Source organism: Chinchilla lanigera, unplaced genomic scaffold (genome assembly GCF_000276665.1).
Source record: "Chinchilla lanigera isolate Chin_1 unplaced genomic scaffold, ChiLan1.0 scaffold00016, whole genome shotgun sequence".
Taxonomy (NCBI): domain Eukaryota; kingdom Metazoa; phylum Chordata; class Mammalia; order Rodentia; family Chinchillidae; genus Chinchilla; species Chinchilla lanigera.
Window position 1 is genome coordinate 26521016 of NW_004955417.1, and position 13043 is coordinate 26534058.

Genomic DNA, 13043 nt, shown 5'->3' on the forward strand with positions numbered 1-13043 from the left:
GCTGAGGTAGACACAAGAAGCCCAGTATTGCATGATTCAGTTTCTAAGTAACATCTGGGTGGCGCCTTCCCTGAGGAGGAAGCAAGTTAGTGGCTGCCCCGGGCCGGGAGCAGGAGGTGGAGGACTCCTAAGGAGCTACCCTCAGGGGTGCGGAACATGTTACAGAATTACAGAGTAATGCCGGTCAAATGCTCTGGTGAATGTACTGAAACGCTAGTGGGTTATACACTTTTAAAAAGCTACTATGATGAACTGTGTGACATATATATTTGTGTTCGTTAGACCTCTTAAAAGTAAGGCCAGACCAGGGATATAGCTCAGCGGCACAGTGCCTGCCGGGCAAGCGCAAGGTCCTGAGTTTGATTCCCAGTACCAAAATTAAATAAATAAGGCCAGGACGGTCTGCAGTGCGCCTTGGCGCTGCCTCTGCACTGGTGCTGTTTGCCAGTCCCCAGGCGTTCTGAACTGGGCAGACGGACAGCTTGCCCAGAAACACCACAGAGGCCTGGTTCTCAGCGCTTTTCATTGCAGCGGAGTTTGTTGTGAGGCTTCAGCCTCACATAAATGAAAAGCAAGAACAGAAATGAATGTGACAAAAACATAACGTACCTCTCTTCACATGAACTGAGATTCTTGAAATGGTCCTAAAGCTCCCAGTGGATAGATGAATGAGCTCATGAAACCCGCATGATCCCGAGCTCCCTGGGCGCCTTTCACAGCGTCGCCCTCCAGTCTGCTTTCCGTACCACGCTGCCAAGCCGCCCGAGCGCGGACCGTGGGCACGCAGACGTCACCACAGCGCAGCACATCTTGCTGTCCTCCGCGCCGGCGGGGCTGGCTCTGCTGCGTGGTGGGTGGCGGGGTGGAGCTTTGGGGGACCAGGGACCAACTTCTCTCAAGCTTCCGCAGCCCTCTGCGATGAGCGAGGTGTGGGAGTCACTGGTCCCGGCCACCTGGGTTGCGGCTGCGCTCCACCTTCGTGCTGGGTGCCTTTTCCCCCCCGACTCCGTGACAGCTGACTGGTGTCACAGCTGTCCTGAGGGCACCGCCTCACTGCACCACCGTGAGACTAACCGTCCTCTGCACTCTCGCCCACCCGGCTGCAGCCTGGCCAGCTCCACCTGCACTCCCACAGCTGGCTCTGAGTCACTCCTGCCTTGTTGCTGGGACCCACAGGGGCAACACGTGGTGCCCTCTGACCCTGTGCACTGTGGCAGAGTCCAGTTCAAGAAAAGGTTTCAGTAACACCCAGCACCCACTGTGCCCTGCTTCCTGAGGCCTGCACGGGGCGCCTCACCATCCTCAGCAGACTCGGGTTGCAGTGAGCGGCAAAGGATGTCACAGTGGCCTGCGACTTGAGGAGTCTCGGAGGGCCACAGACTGTGGAAGTGGGGGCTTAGCCACATGGTGAAGATGGTGGAATTTGTTTTGGTTTTTGTTTGTTTGTTTTTTGAGACAGGGTCTCCCTGTGCAGTTCAGGCTGGTCTTGAACCCACTATGGAGCCCAGGCTGGCTTCAAACTCCCAGTGACCCTCCTGCCTCAGCCTGCACATGGTAGAATTTTGAAGAAGACGGGATTTTTCTTTTCATCACTTTACACTGATGGGTTACACTGGCTTCTTTATTGTTGCAAGTTTTAAGTCTGGTTAAAGGCAAAGGATCTGGTGTCCAAGGCTCCTGTGAGGGCTGTTTCTGATGAACCCGGCACTGCCCCACCTTGCTAGTCCCCTCTTCGGGAGCGCTCTTCCCAGCGCTCTTCCCCCACGTCTCCAAGGCCCGATCCCTTGGGACTCTGCTTGCATGTGGCTTCCTCGGGGGCCCTTCCCACCACCTAGGTAAAGAGCATCTCCCTCACTCTGTCCCTTACCCTGTTTTGCTTTACTTCAACCTGACACAGTATCTGTTAGATGTCCACTGTTTTTGTCTCTCTGGCAGACTGTAAAGTTCACAGGGTCAGGGGCTTTGTCTCTTGGTGGCTGTGTATCTCCAGAGCCTTGAGCACAAGTACTTGCTGACTGAATCCAGCTCGACCGCAGGCTGAGTGTGATGTCACTGTCACACGTACTGCTTTGTTTGACCCATACCATACACCAGTGAGCATGGCAGGTAAATATCCTCACCAGGCCTGGAAACTGAGGCGAGAAGGAGGCTTTCCAACAAAGTGGAGCCATCCTAAACTCTGGAGCAGCTCTAGCCCAGTCGGGGATGCCCACATCTAAAAATGCGCTAAGGAGAATCAGCTTCCCATGTCACACACACAGTGACTCTAGAGGAAAGATGAGGTGGCCATAAGCACTCAGGCAGGAGCAGTTGCTGACCCTGCACATACCCAAGAGCTGAGCTCCGATGCTAGCTCTGCCTCGAAGGAGAGCTACGGCCTGGGGCACATTACTCAGCCTGCCTCCACCGAAGGCTGTCATTTCCGAAATGAAAATAAGGGTAAGGAATAGCATGATGGAGGTAGACACGGAATATAGGCATGGTGTGAGGAGTAAAGGAGTTAGCAACATGGTGTTTAAAACAGCACCTAGGAGTACTCTGCAGATAAACACTGTGCACACACTCATCCGTGGGCGACCGCAAGTGCTCTGAGATGGGAGGCAGATTGAGAGTCTTCCATCAGAAGGAGCTAGGGAAGAGGAACACTCTTATCGAGGCTCACCACTGCACACAAGGCAAGAGCAGTGCCCCACTTCCACCTGTGCATGGAGGTCACAAGTCACATGTGGCCACCCAGGGAGTGTTTGCACGCAAGAGCCCCTGGCTTCCTTGTGCCTCTTAGGGGCTACACCTAGCTCTGTTGGAGCCGTGCCACCCCCATCAGGCAGGCTGAACCCAACACCCTTGAGACTCCATGAGGGCATCCACCTTCTGCCATTGCATATCTGAAGTTACTGGGCCCAGTGCTCCACTCAGAAGTCTCAGTCACAGCCCACGGCCAATCACATGTGATGAGATGTGTCTAAGACCCGCCCCCCATCTTCCGGGTACCAGGGAAGTTTTTGGGATCTTTACAGGTGTTGGTACTTTGAAAGTTGTGTAAGTGTGTGCTCCATTTAAACAACTTGGAAAACAAGGAAAAGCATCGGAGCACCCCTGTTCACGGCCTGTGAGAGAACCGCCATGCAGCATGCATTTCTCGAGCAGCAGACAGGGCTTCGTGGATGAGCTCACCAGCACAGGGCAGCTTCTGCCACAGGGCAGCCTGCACAGTCTCCTCCTTCCTGGGGTCGTTTCATGTAGTCATCAAAATAAGAGCGTGCTTGTGGTAAAGGACGAAGTATGCTCCTCACTCATGAGTTCAGTGCCGTGAGCTGTAGAAGGGCTAATAACTAGAACAGTTTGAAAATATGGTGGGCGAGTGTAATCAATATTTTGAAATATCTGCAGGATTCTAATGTGACTTGAAAATATCTGTGATTTCCATTGGTAAAAAAGACACAAAACTGCTGTATGTTCGTAACTGAAGGAAATGCTGAATGCCAGTTGGGAGTTAGTGAAAATAAGAACTGTTTTTCTCCCCAAGTTCCTGGGCACAATCTTCAGGCCCCTGTGGACCCTGTGTTAAGATCCCAGGGCTCAGACCAGCCACGGAGAGGAAGTAGCTCTAGAAATGCCGGGGAAGCAGAATGCTGCTCGCACACCAACTCTGTCCCTGACTGATCCTAGAACCCCAGCACACGAGAATCCTGAGAATCAGCTGCACCTGGGTCTTCCTTTCTTCCTGTCTTTAGAAGGCCCCACTCAGAGCCCTGTGGTGCAGAATCGGCTCGCCTTGGTGGGTCCCTTTGATCTGCAGGTGCGAGTGTGGGTCCCAGTGACCGTGTCCAGCCCACATGGGAAGAAAGAGAGTAGTAGTTCTTCCAGAGGGAGCTTGGGTCGGGGGTGAAAGTGACGTCAGCGCTACAGATGTGGAAAGAACAGGAATGAAGATGGTCGAGGAAACTTGCTAGTGTCCGTCTCTCTGGGCAGATGGAGCTTGTCTTCCCAGTCAGGTGGGAATGGCACCGGAATGTAAACTTCTGCGAAAGGCGGTATGCTCTACATCCGGGTCATTTAGCGGCACTTCCAAGAGGCTAAACGTTTTGGATAACTTAACATGGGACTTCTCGCTGTGCTGAGAACGACCCAGTGTGGTTTATCTTTGTTACCCTGTACATGAGAGTTCCTGCCGGAGATGCGACGTCCATGTGCATGTGTGTTTATTATCTTACATAAAATAGAGTCGTTAGACGTTCAGCTGTTCTTCCTTGTCTACCAGATCTGTCCAACTCTAAAAGAAGCTACTGAAGTCTTCCATCGTAACTGTGCTCTTGTCAGGGCTTCCTGTGCACCCGCCGTGAGTGGTGCTGCGGTGCTGCGGTGCCGCGCAGGCTCAGGCTCGCTGTTCCTTTCCCCTCCGTCGCACTTTCTATCGACGCACCTCGCCCTTCGGCCTCCCCGGCCTTGCACTGCACCGGCCTAACAGCCCCTCGACCGGCTTCTTCCGGTTTGCACTTGTTGGTGTGGCCATTTGTCAGTCATCAAAGCTTCTGTTCATCTCACTGTATTCAGTGGTTTTCTTTCAAACACGGTTCTCCTTCTTTCTCTCCCTCTTATTTACCTTTCTTTTTGTCATTTTCACCTGCTTACAACACTGGTTTTCTGTGGAAGAGTGAAGTGTGTTTGCGTTTGGTGGAATGACCGCTGTACTTAGCTTTATCCCTGCCCTCATTTTGTTGATTATTTTACCTTGTGATCTCCATCTGCTTCCTGCGGTCAGATTAAATTGCTCGTTTTCACCATTTTAAATTTAAAGTTATCCTTATTTTTCCTAAATGCTTCCAGTCTCTTTTCCTTTCATTTCTCTTTTATATGAAAATAAAATTCCAGCTATTTTCTCCACCCCGAGCCTCCAGCCCCGGGCCCCTTTGTGAAGGGAGATGTCCATGCCCTCTCCTCACCAGGAGGAGCCTGGACCATCCCCAGGACCTCCTGACTTGTAGCTTTTGCTGGAATAGCTTCATCTTTTCTTCTGGGGCACAGTTGAGATTTTTCTTTGTTATGTCCTGCTGCAGGAATCCTGTTGAGCATATTGTATTTTACACCCTCAGACCAGGTAAGCACTTGGACTCTAAAGTTTATGCTGTACCCCTGGTTCTTGTGTTCTGCCCCTTGGCCTGGTGCGAGGTCTCTTCGGTGCATCTATGTTCACTCAGATAGGGCCCTTTTTCTGAGTCTTCTCCTCCTCAGGCGGGCCGCCTGGCTGGACGCTGTCTGACCCTTGTCTCCCTTGGAGACTGTTCCTCCATCGTGAGAAGGGACGGCTGGCTGACGTGGAGGACTCAGGGTGAAGTCCTTCTCTCTAGTTGCCCATGAGAAGGCTGAAACCAGGTTTATCTTTTCTCCCCACTAAGCAATTTGGGCCTCTCGTCCAGGAGGTGCAGTGTGTTTTCCTGACCAGTTGGACCACCTGAGGTGTGAGCCTTTTCCTGGTGCATCTCCGGGGATGCAGGACACCCACACCTGTCCAAAGACATGGGTCTTCCTTCTGTCATTTGTTCAGTTGCCACCTCTTCTTCACTTGCTCCTTTTATGGCTGGGGAGATTTTTATATCCTGTGTGACCCTCCTCTATTCTTTAAATCTCTCCTTTCCTTCTTGGTTTTTGTGTGTTTTTGCCTTGCACTTTAAGAATTTTTGACTTGATTTTTCCTGACACTATTCGGTTTGCTAAGCTGGCCATCAATCCTTCAGTTCATCTACTGAACCTTAAATTTTTTTTTAGCTCAATAATCCTATTTTTAGATCAGAATTTTGCACGTGTGCTTCATAGGTGTTCTTGTGTATTCTTCAGTGCTTCTTCTACGTTGCATTTGAATGGATGCCTTTGCACATTTTCTGTGCGGCCTGGAGTGCCCCCTCCCTCCCAGGCATCACCTCTTACCCCATTTGGGCTCGCTGGGGCTCCGTGGTGGCCATGGGGCACTCATTAGGACAGCTCATGGCGCGCGGCAGGCTGGTGGGCTGCTTGTGCAGCCTCCTCTGGCTCCACGGACCCAGCACAGTTCCTTCTGGGTGTATTTCAGGGTAGGAGTTCGTCCTGTGGGGTAGGAATCAATTCGCTGTAGAATTAGATCTTCACAGGGTCCAGAGTGGTTCCCTTTGTTCGGGAACTCTGGCCTCTTGTTCTGCCCTCTGCTAGATTTTCCAGTAATCAAGTCCCAAACCTCTCTGGCCTCACTGCCTGTGGGTCCCACCAGCCCCTGGAGGAGTGGAGGCACGGCAGGTGTTTGGGGCAGGCCTTTCCAGAATCCTCCTCTGCGATTGTTACTTTGTATTCATAAAACGAATGCGGGCACTGTAAACCCAGAATAAGCTGCAGAATTGTACAGAGCAGAAGGAATATCCTTTTCTCTGTCCATTCGTCAGTAGAAACCACTAGAATAGATCAAGCGGGTCCTGTAAATATGTTCTATGTACTTTATACAGTGTTTAAATGAAAAAAATTATTACAGTAAAAGATACATTACCGATAACCCCTCTCAAAATACTTCCCTCACTTCAGGGACTTATCCCATTGTTTTGGCCACTCTCTGAAGTAGTTCTGACACAGTTGGGTGTTGTTTTTTCTTTTTTGGTACCGGGAATCAAACTCAGGACCTTGCACTTGCCAGGAAGGCACTTGTACCGCTAAGCTGCATCCCCAGCCCTCTGAAGTAGTTCTGGAAGTTCTCCTTTCTGTGTTTTTAGTTGCACTGTTGTGACTGCCTTGATGTCCTGGCTCTATTCAGAATGTTGACCTTTCGTGGTCATTTTGACTTTTGGGAAGAGCCAGGAGTCACATGGTGCCAGATCCAAAGAATAAGGGGGATGAAGACAGCGTCCTGTTCTTATGAGCCTGCCTTTCTATTGGATGGCGCTCGGCAGCAGCAGTCACCGTATTCTTTATCGAAGCTTGTAAAAGCACTCAAGGAGGACTTCCAGAACTGCTGCAGAAAGTGGCAAAGTGATGGGATCAGTGGGTTCAAAGTGAGGAGAGTTTTGAGGGGGAGGTTAATGGCAATGTGTCTTTTATTGAAATGAATTTTTAAAGTCTAAATATTCATTCTACATTTCAACTACACTTTTTATATAATATATATATACCCTATATATATGTATGATCCCATTATATGCACTGTTCTGAAACCTGTCTTCTTTCTGTCTATAATATATTAAGGATATCTTTTAAAAATCTGAATTCGTGTAAACGTCCCATCTTATTCATGACTGCATGGTTTTCAACTGTGCTATATCAAAATGTGTTTAGCAAATGTTCTATGCATTATGTTGTTTCAAAAATTTTTGCAGGACCAGATTAATTAGATATGGAATGTGTGGGTCAAAGATTGTGTGCACTTTGTATTTGGATGGCTTCTGTCAAGTCCTTTTCCAAAAAGGGTAGAGGTTGTTACTCTCTCAGCTATAGAATATGAGTGTATCCACTTCTCCTACTCTGGCTGACACTGTATTATTAATTTTTCATTTTTGTTAATGTGATAAAAGTGGCTCCTACTGTTGCTTTAATCTGAAAATTTTAAATTATGAGTGCTGTGTTGCATCTCATGATTATCGTGTGACCATATTTTTTCTTCTGTCAGTTGCTTTTTTCTTGTTTTCTTCCTTTTCCCATTGAGTTGTTAGATTTTTTTCTGGATGTGCTGGAGTTCTTTTTAATTTAAGGAAGTTAGTTTTATATCTGGCATTTGTGTTGTAAAAACGTTTCCTGGTGTGTTACTTGTCGTCAGCTTTTTATGGTGGTCTTGGCTACACTGACATTTTTAATTCTGTGTTGTTTTATTAACCTTTTGCCCCAGGTTTTATGTGTTGCTTAGAAAGATCTTCCTTACTTTAAGATGACAGGAATGCAAAAAATTATGGTTTCTTCTTGTACTGTTATGGTTTCATCTTTCACATGTAAATCTTTGATCCACTTGATATTTTCTTTGACGTAAAGACCAGAGAAGTCCAAATTAACTCGTTAATTTTTTTTCTGTATGGCTACCTGTTTAATTCAACATCATGATTAGAGTTCCTCTCTCTCTGATGGATGTGAAATGCTCTCTTAGCACAGATGTCATTCCCAGGTGGCTGAATGTGTTGTGGAATGACCGGAGGTCTGTCCAGAGGGGAACCTCACACACGAGCATGTTGGGGCTTGAGTCCTGGGGGGAGATTGCAGTGTGCCAGGAACTTGTCCACGTTGGGGAGCTGGGACTTCCCCGCTGGCCTGCGGGGCCCCACCCTGCGCTCATGGCCTTCTCGTGCTTGCTGTTGCAGATATCCGAGAAGTACGGGCTGCCCGTGGAGAAGATCGCAAAGCTTTACAAGAAAAGCAAAAAGGGGTAAGAAAGAAACTGAACTTCACCTCACTTCCGAATCAGGCCTGCATGGCGCTTTTCTGAAACACTTCTGTCGCTGCTCTTTCACGGCAGTGCGTTTTCCTCCTGGGGGATCGCAGGGCAGCTTGCAAGCAAGGCGTGCGCAGAGTCTTTCCGAGGGAGGGCAGGGGCGCATGTCACCAGGCCAACAGAGATCCCTGTCCCCGTGACAGGATTTGAGGTGGTCAGAGGGGTCGGGATGGGGTGAGCGCACTGGGGAGAGTGGCAGGGTCCCCTCTGCTAAGAGCGGAGTTGGCGCGTCCTCACACTTGGCCCTCGAGGTTGGTGTCAGGGTATCCCCATGGGAACAGGCATGGCCTAGGACCTAGAGACTTCTTTCAAGGAAATCATTTGTCCGGAACGGCAGCTCTTACTTACTGGGTTCTCAGTCGGCTCTTGTCTCCTGCTAAGAGTTTCATCACTACTTCTCCTTTTCCGATGGAAACCAAGCCAGAGTCGCTGAAGCATCTGGCCCCAGGACGCATGTTCAGTTAGTGGGAAACAGATTGGAACCCTGGGCTTGGCCTCAGAGCTCAAGACTCAGCTCGCACTGCTGCTGTCTGAGGGTGCTGGCCACGGGCTTCTCCCGGAGAAGCCTCTCCAGGCCTCAGCTCCTGAGGCTGTGTTCCTACACATGGCAGGAGATGGAGGTCTCTAAACTTTCTTCCGCACCTCCTTCCCGAAGGACCTTGATGATCCGGGATTCTCAGGCTTTCTGAGCAAAGAGGAGTCAAGCAGGAGCCACTTGTGCTTGGGCCTAGCGCACGTTACAGTTCGTTCCTGGCTGACTCGGAGTCCCTTGCCGAGTGGCTCCTCAGTGCAGGTGTGCGCCCTGCTGATGACAGTGCTGGGCTGTCATGGGCCCGTGTCGGCCCTGTGCCAGCTGCTTTTCTCACCCAGTGGCAGCCGCTCAAGCTGAGCTGTTCTAAACGGACTAGAATCAGGATTCATTCTCAAACTCAGGTCTGTCCGGCCTCCAAGGATGTGATTGACCCAAGGACTTCTTAATATGAACAAACTCTGGAAATTGTTGATTTTCTTAAAACTAAATCCATCGGGGGTAGTTGGCCAAGGAGCAGTCCCATGTGCGGAGGTACCTAGTTCCAAACCTCGCTCAGCCCCGCACTGCGCTTGGGGGCACTGCGCCTCCCCGTCGCTCAGCCAGAGCTGGCCGAGTCCGTGCTTATTTCCCTGTCCCTGTTAAGGTCGGAGGCCTCACAGCTGAACAGAAGTGGTTAGGGGTCCCAGCTGTGTTGGCCATAATGTCAGCCTCCACGAGCTGCTCTGAGCCTCGTTTACCAGTCTGCAAAGCAAGAGGGCTGTGCTGGGTGAGCTTGGAGGTCCCGAGGGTGGCTCTGAGGAAGGGAGGCTTTGCTTCGCTCCCCTGTGCCTCTGCCCCACCCTCCAGCCCAGCCCCAGCCCCCTGCCCTGCGTGCTCACGTGACTTTGTGTCCCCCCCCCCATGGCAGCATCCTGGTGAACATGGACGACAACATCATCGAGCACTACTCCAACGAGGACACCTTCATCCTCAACATGGAGACCATGGTGGAAGGCTTCAAGGTCACGCTCATGGAAATCTGAGGCCTGGGCGCAGCACCCCTGCAGGAGCCCTGCACGCTCCTCGGAGGAGATGGGCCCTGGCCGGAACTGGAGCCCACCCCACCCGTCATCTCACAACTGCTGTTACATGACTGCGACCTTGCTGGGACCCAAGGCGCGGCCAGGACCCAGCCACCGCCCCCCGGGCTCTTGAATCCTTATTTATTGCCACCTCTCCGGAGCCCGGGTCCAGCCCACCCAGGCTCTGCAGGTCATTGCTGGCTCCGCAGGAGACAGCCCACAGTCCCCCTCTGAGGGAGACAGCCAGTCCTCACGTCCCCAGAGCTGGAAACTCCTCGTTCCCTTTCTCACTTCGTGCAGTTCCTGATGCCTGACCAAGTAGCTGCGCCTGGAGCAGTGGTCACGGGGGTCACGGGTGGACGCCCCCACCCTGACACAAACTTGGGGCTGCTTTAGGGGGTCATCTTGCTAAACCCCTTCATTGAGCAGCTCTAGGCCTTGTCCAGGGAAACGTTGCTCTCCTGGAGGTGGGGAGGAGCTTAAAGCGTCACCCGATGGTTGTGTACATAGTGTGTATAAATGGCTGTAATATATTTCACCTGGGGATTCGGGGCTCACTTCCTGCACCTGCTCAGAACTCACGCCGGGGCCTGGGGGCTGTGACGGAGCCAAGATAGACTCGCCCTGGGGGCATCTGGGGTACTGAGCGCCGCCACTCAGGGCTGTCACACATCCCAGCTCCTCCTCCGGTTTCGTCTGGGGCTCTGCGATGGGCCAGCTGCAAGGCCTCCCAGCCGTCCTGGACACTTTGGGTGCTGCGCAGCGCCTGGCATCTTGCATGGTGTCCTCCATCCTTTGCACCAAGCCTGGCTTCCTCCTGTGCCGGGGACCGCAAAGGGCAGCTGCCTGCACGCAGTTCTGGGGAGCTGGGAAGCAGGCTGCCCAGAAGAGGGGAGAGCGCCCCGCAGAGAACTCCTGGAACTCAGCAGTTCAGTGGTTTGCCTGCACCCGCTGGGCCGAACCCTTCGGTTTGGAGGACGCCAGACACATCCCCCTCTGCGTGCCGCCTGAGGACAGGCTCCGTGGGAAGTACGGATGGGTTGGTGAAGCACTTTGCCTCCCCTGGCATCTGCACTACAAGACTCCGCCCTCGCCACCGTGTGCCCCAGGCCTGAACAGGAGCCAGGCCATCACCAGCCCGGCCAGCCCAGCCGGTGGCCCCCAGGCTGTGAAGGAGTTGAATGGGATGGAGAGCAGGTGACACTGGGGCTGTGTGAGCTTGGGACCCGTCACCTCTCCCCGTGGCACCGCAAGTCTGCCACCTGGGCTCAGCTGTGCTCCCACTGTCCCCCAGAGCAGCTCTCAGGGCCAGCCTGGGGCCCTGCGGGGCTCAGGTCTAGGATGGACACGTTCCGTGCTGGAAGTCTGTGGGAGCCTGCACCTCCTGTGCCCCTGGGGTTAGGAATCGGTTCGGATGGGACGGGCAGGCCCGAGGCTAGAGCTCAGGGCTCCGGAGTAGGGAAAGACCACGTGTGGCAGCCGGACACAAGACACGGGCTGGAGAGACCCAGTCCCTTCGGGAACTGCGGCTCTGTCTGAGGCAGAAGACAGATGGGAGACGCTTCTGCCTCTGTGGTGACCATTGCCAGAACAAAGGTGACGAGGCCGATGCCACCAGGGGTGGTGGGGAGTGTCGCCCCACCCCCTCGTCTCACCCACGTCCTCAGAGTGCCCACAGTGAGCTTCGGTGACCCCTTCCCTGTGCAAGTGAGCAGAGCTGTGATCAAAACTTCCCAAGGAAAACACTCCGGGAGGAGGACAACTTCCTTCCTCTTTTCCTTGTCCCTTAGTCACTCCCAAATGAGTAAGCTTTTCTTGGCAGTGCATAAGAGGTGGGGGACGCGTAAGCAGCCTTGCTCTTCCGCACCCCCAGCTCAGGCCGCACGAGCGCTCATAAGCTGGGACTGGCAGGAAGAGGCACGCGGACGTCGTCTTGGAGTCAGTTCCTGAAAGACGGAGCTGCGTCGCAGCCCAGGCGGGCGCGGAGTGTGAAGTGAGTCAGGCATTTATTTTCCTCCTTATTTAACATGATGAAAAAGCAACAGAAACAGAGGGTTTGTGCCAAATTCTGAGAATGGCCCTTTCTTGAAGCTGAGCAAGAGAGACTTGCATATGTACAGTTTGCTCTCGCAGTAAAAAGAAAAGGTAAATGTAACTTAATAGTTTTGTAAATGGGAGAGGGGAAATCTATAAACTATAAATACAGTTATTTTATTTTTTGTACATTTTTAAGAAGAAAATAAATATTCATAACATAAGAATCAAACGGCAGTGTTGGCTCTTCCTGTTGGAATTTTGGGGCATTGCCTGCAGGAGGCCTCTCAGAGACCTGGGGGCCAGGGGCCTCCGGCACCCGCCTGCCTGCCTCAGCTGCTGCAGAGCAGACTCCCCTGCCCAGGGCTAACTGAGAAGAGGGTGGAAGATGTCACCCAGCTCCAGTGTGGCCCCGCAGGCCCGCAGGGCAGGGGTCCACCCATCGCTCCCGAAGGCGCCCCCCAGGGTCCCGTCCCCTACTGGACTCCCCCCGCCCCCCACCGAAGCTTTCTGCTCCCTTGGTTCACCCAGGCCAACCTCTCTGGGGGCAAAGACCAAGTAACTCCGACTCCACTTGCATTGTGACACTCCCTTGCCCCGGAACTCCCAGCTCGGAACACCGTCCCTGTCCAGCTGTGACTTCCTTGGTGACCACAGTGGCCCTTCAAGCAGGTAGCAACTGCCCTTCTTTTGTCCATGTCCACGGCTTCCAAATCTTGACTGAAATTTGCCTTCCAGAACGTGCCCCAGTCCCCAGCCCGGTGGCATCTCCAGTGCCCTCTGAGTCTGAAGCAGGGCCAGCGAAGAGGGTGCTTACTGAGAAGGGTCTGGGGTCAGCCAGGGGACAGCAGTGGCTGTGCGGCTTGTTATCCAGAGCTGTACCCCTGCCTGCGGGCAAGCTGACTCTCCTTGGCCCCTGCCTGCCGGGCCACACTGGAGACCCCGGTGGCCTCCCTCTTGGCCTGCTGTTGGGTGAACTAGGCTC

At 52.7% G+C, this 13043-nt stretch overlaps 1 protein-coding gene across 3 annotated transcripts in view; it reads left to right on the forward strand.

The window, feature by feature from the left end:
- Grhl2 (grainyhead-like transcription factor 2) overlaps positions 1–12282 on the forward strand; it is a 131961-nt gene extending 119679 nt beyond the window's left edge. For all 3 annotated transcript variants that reach the window (XM_005381921.2, XM_005381919.2, XM_005381920.2), the window contains exons 15-16: positions 8301–8365; positions 9871–12282. In XM_005381921.2, the coding sequence (XP_005381978.1) occupies positions 8301–8365; positions 9871–9985 (180 nt within the window). In that variant the 3' untranslated portion in view covers positions 9986–12282. The remainder of the gene's footprint in view (positions 1–8300; positions 8366–9870) is intronic.
- The last annotated feature ends 761 nt before the right edge of the window (positions 12283–13043 follow it).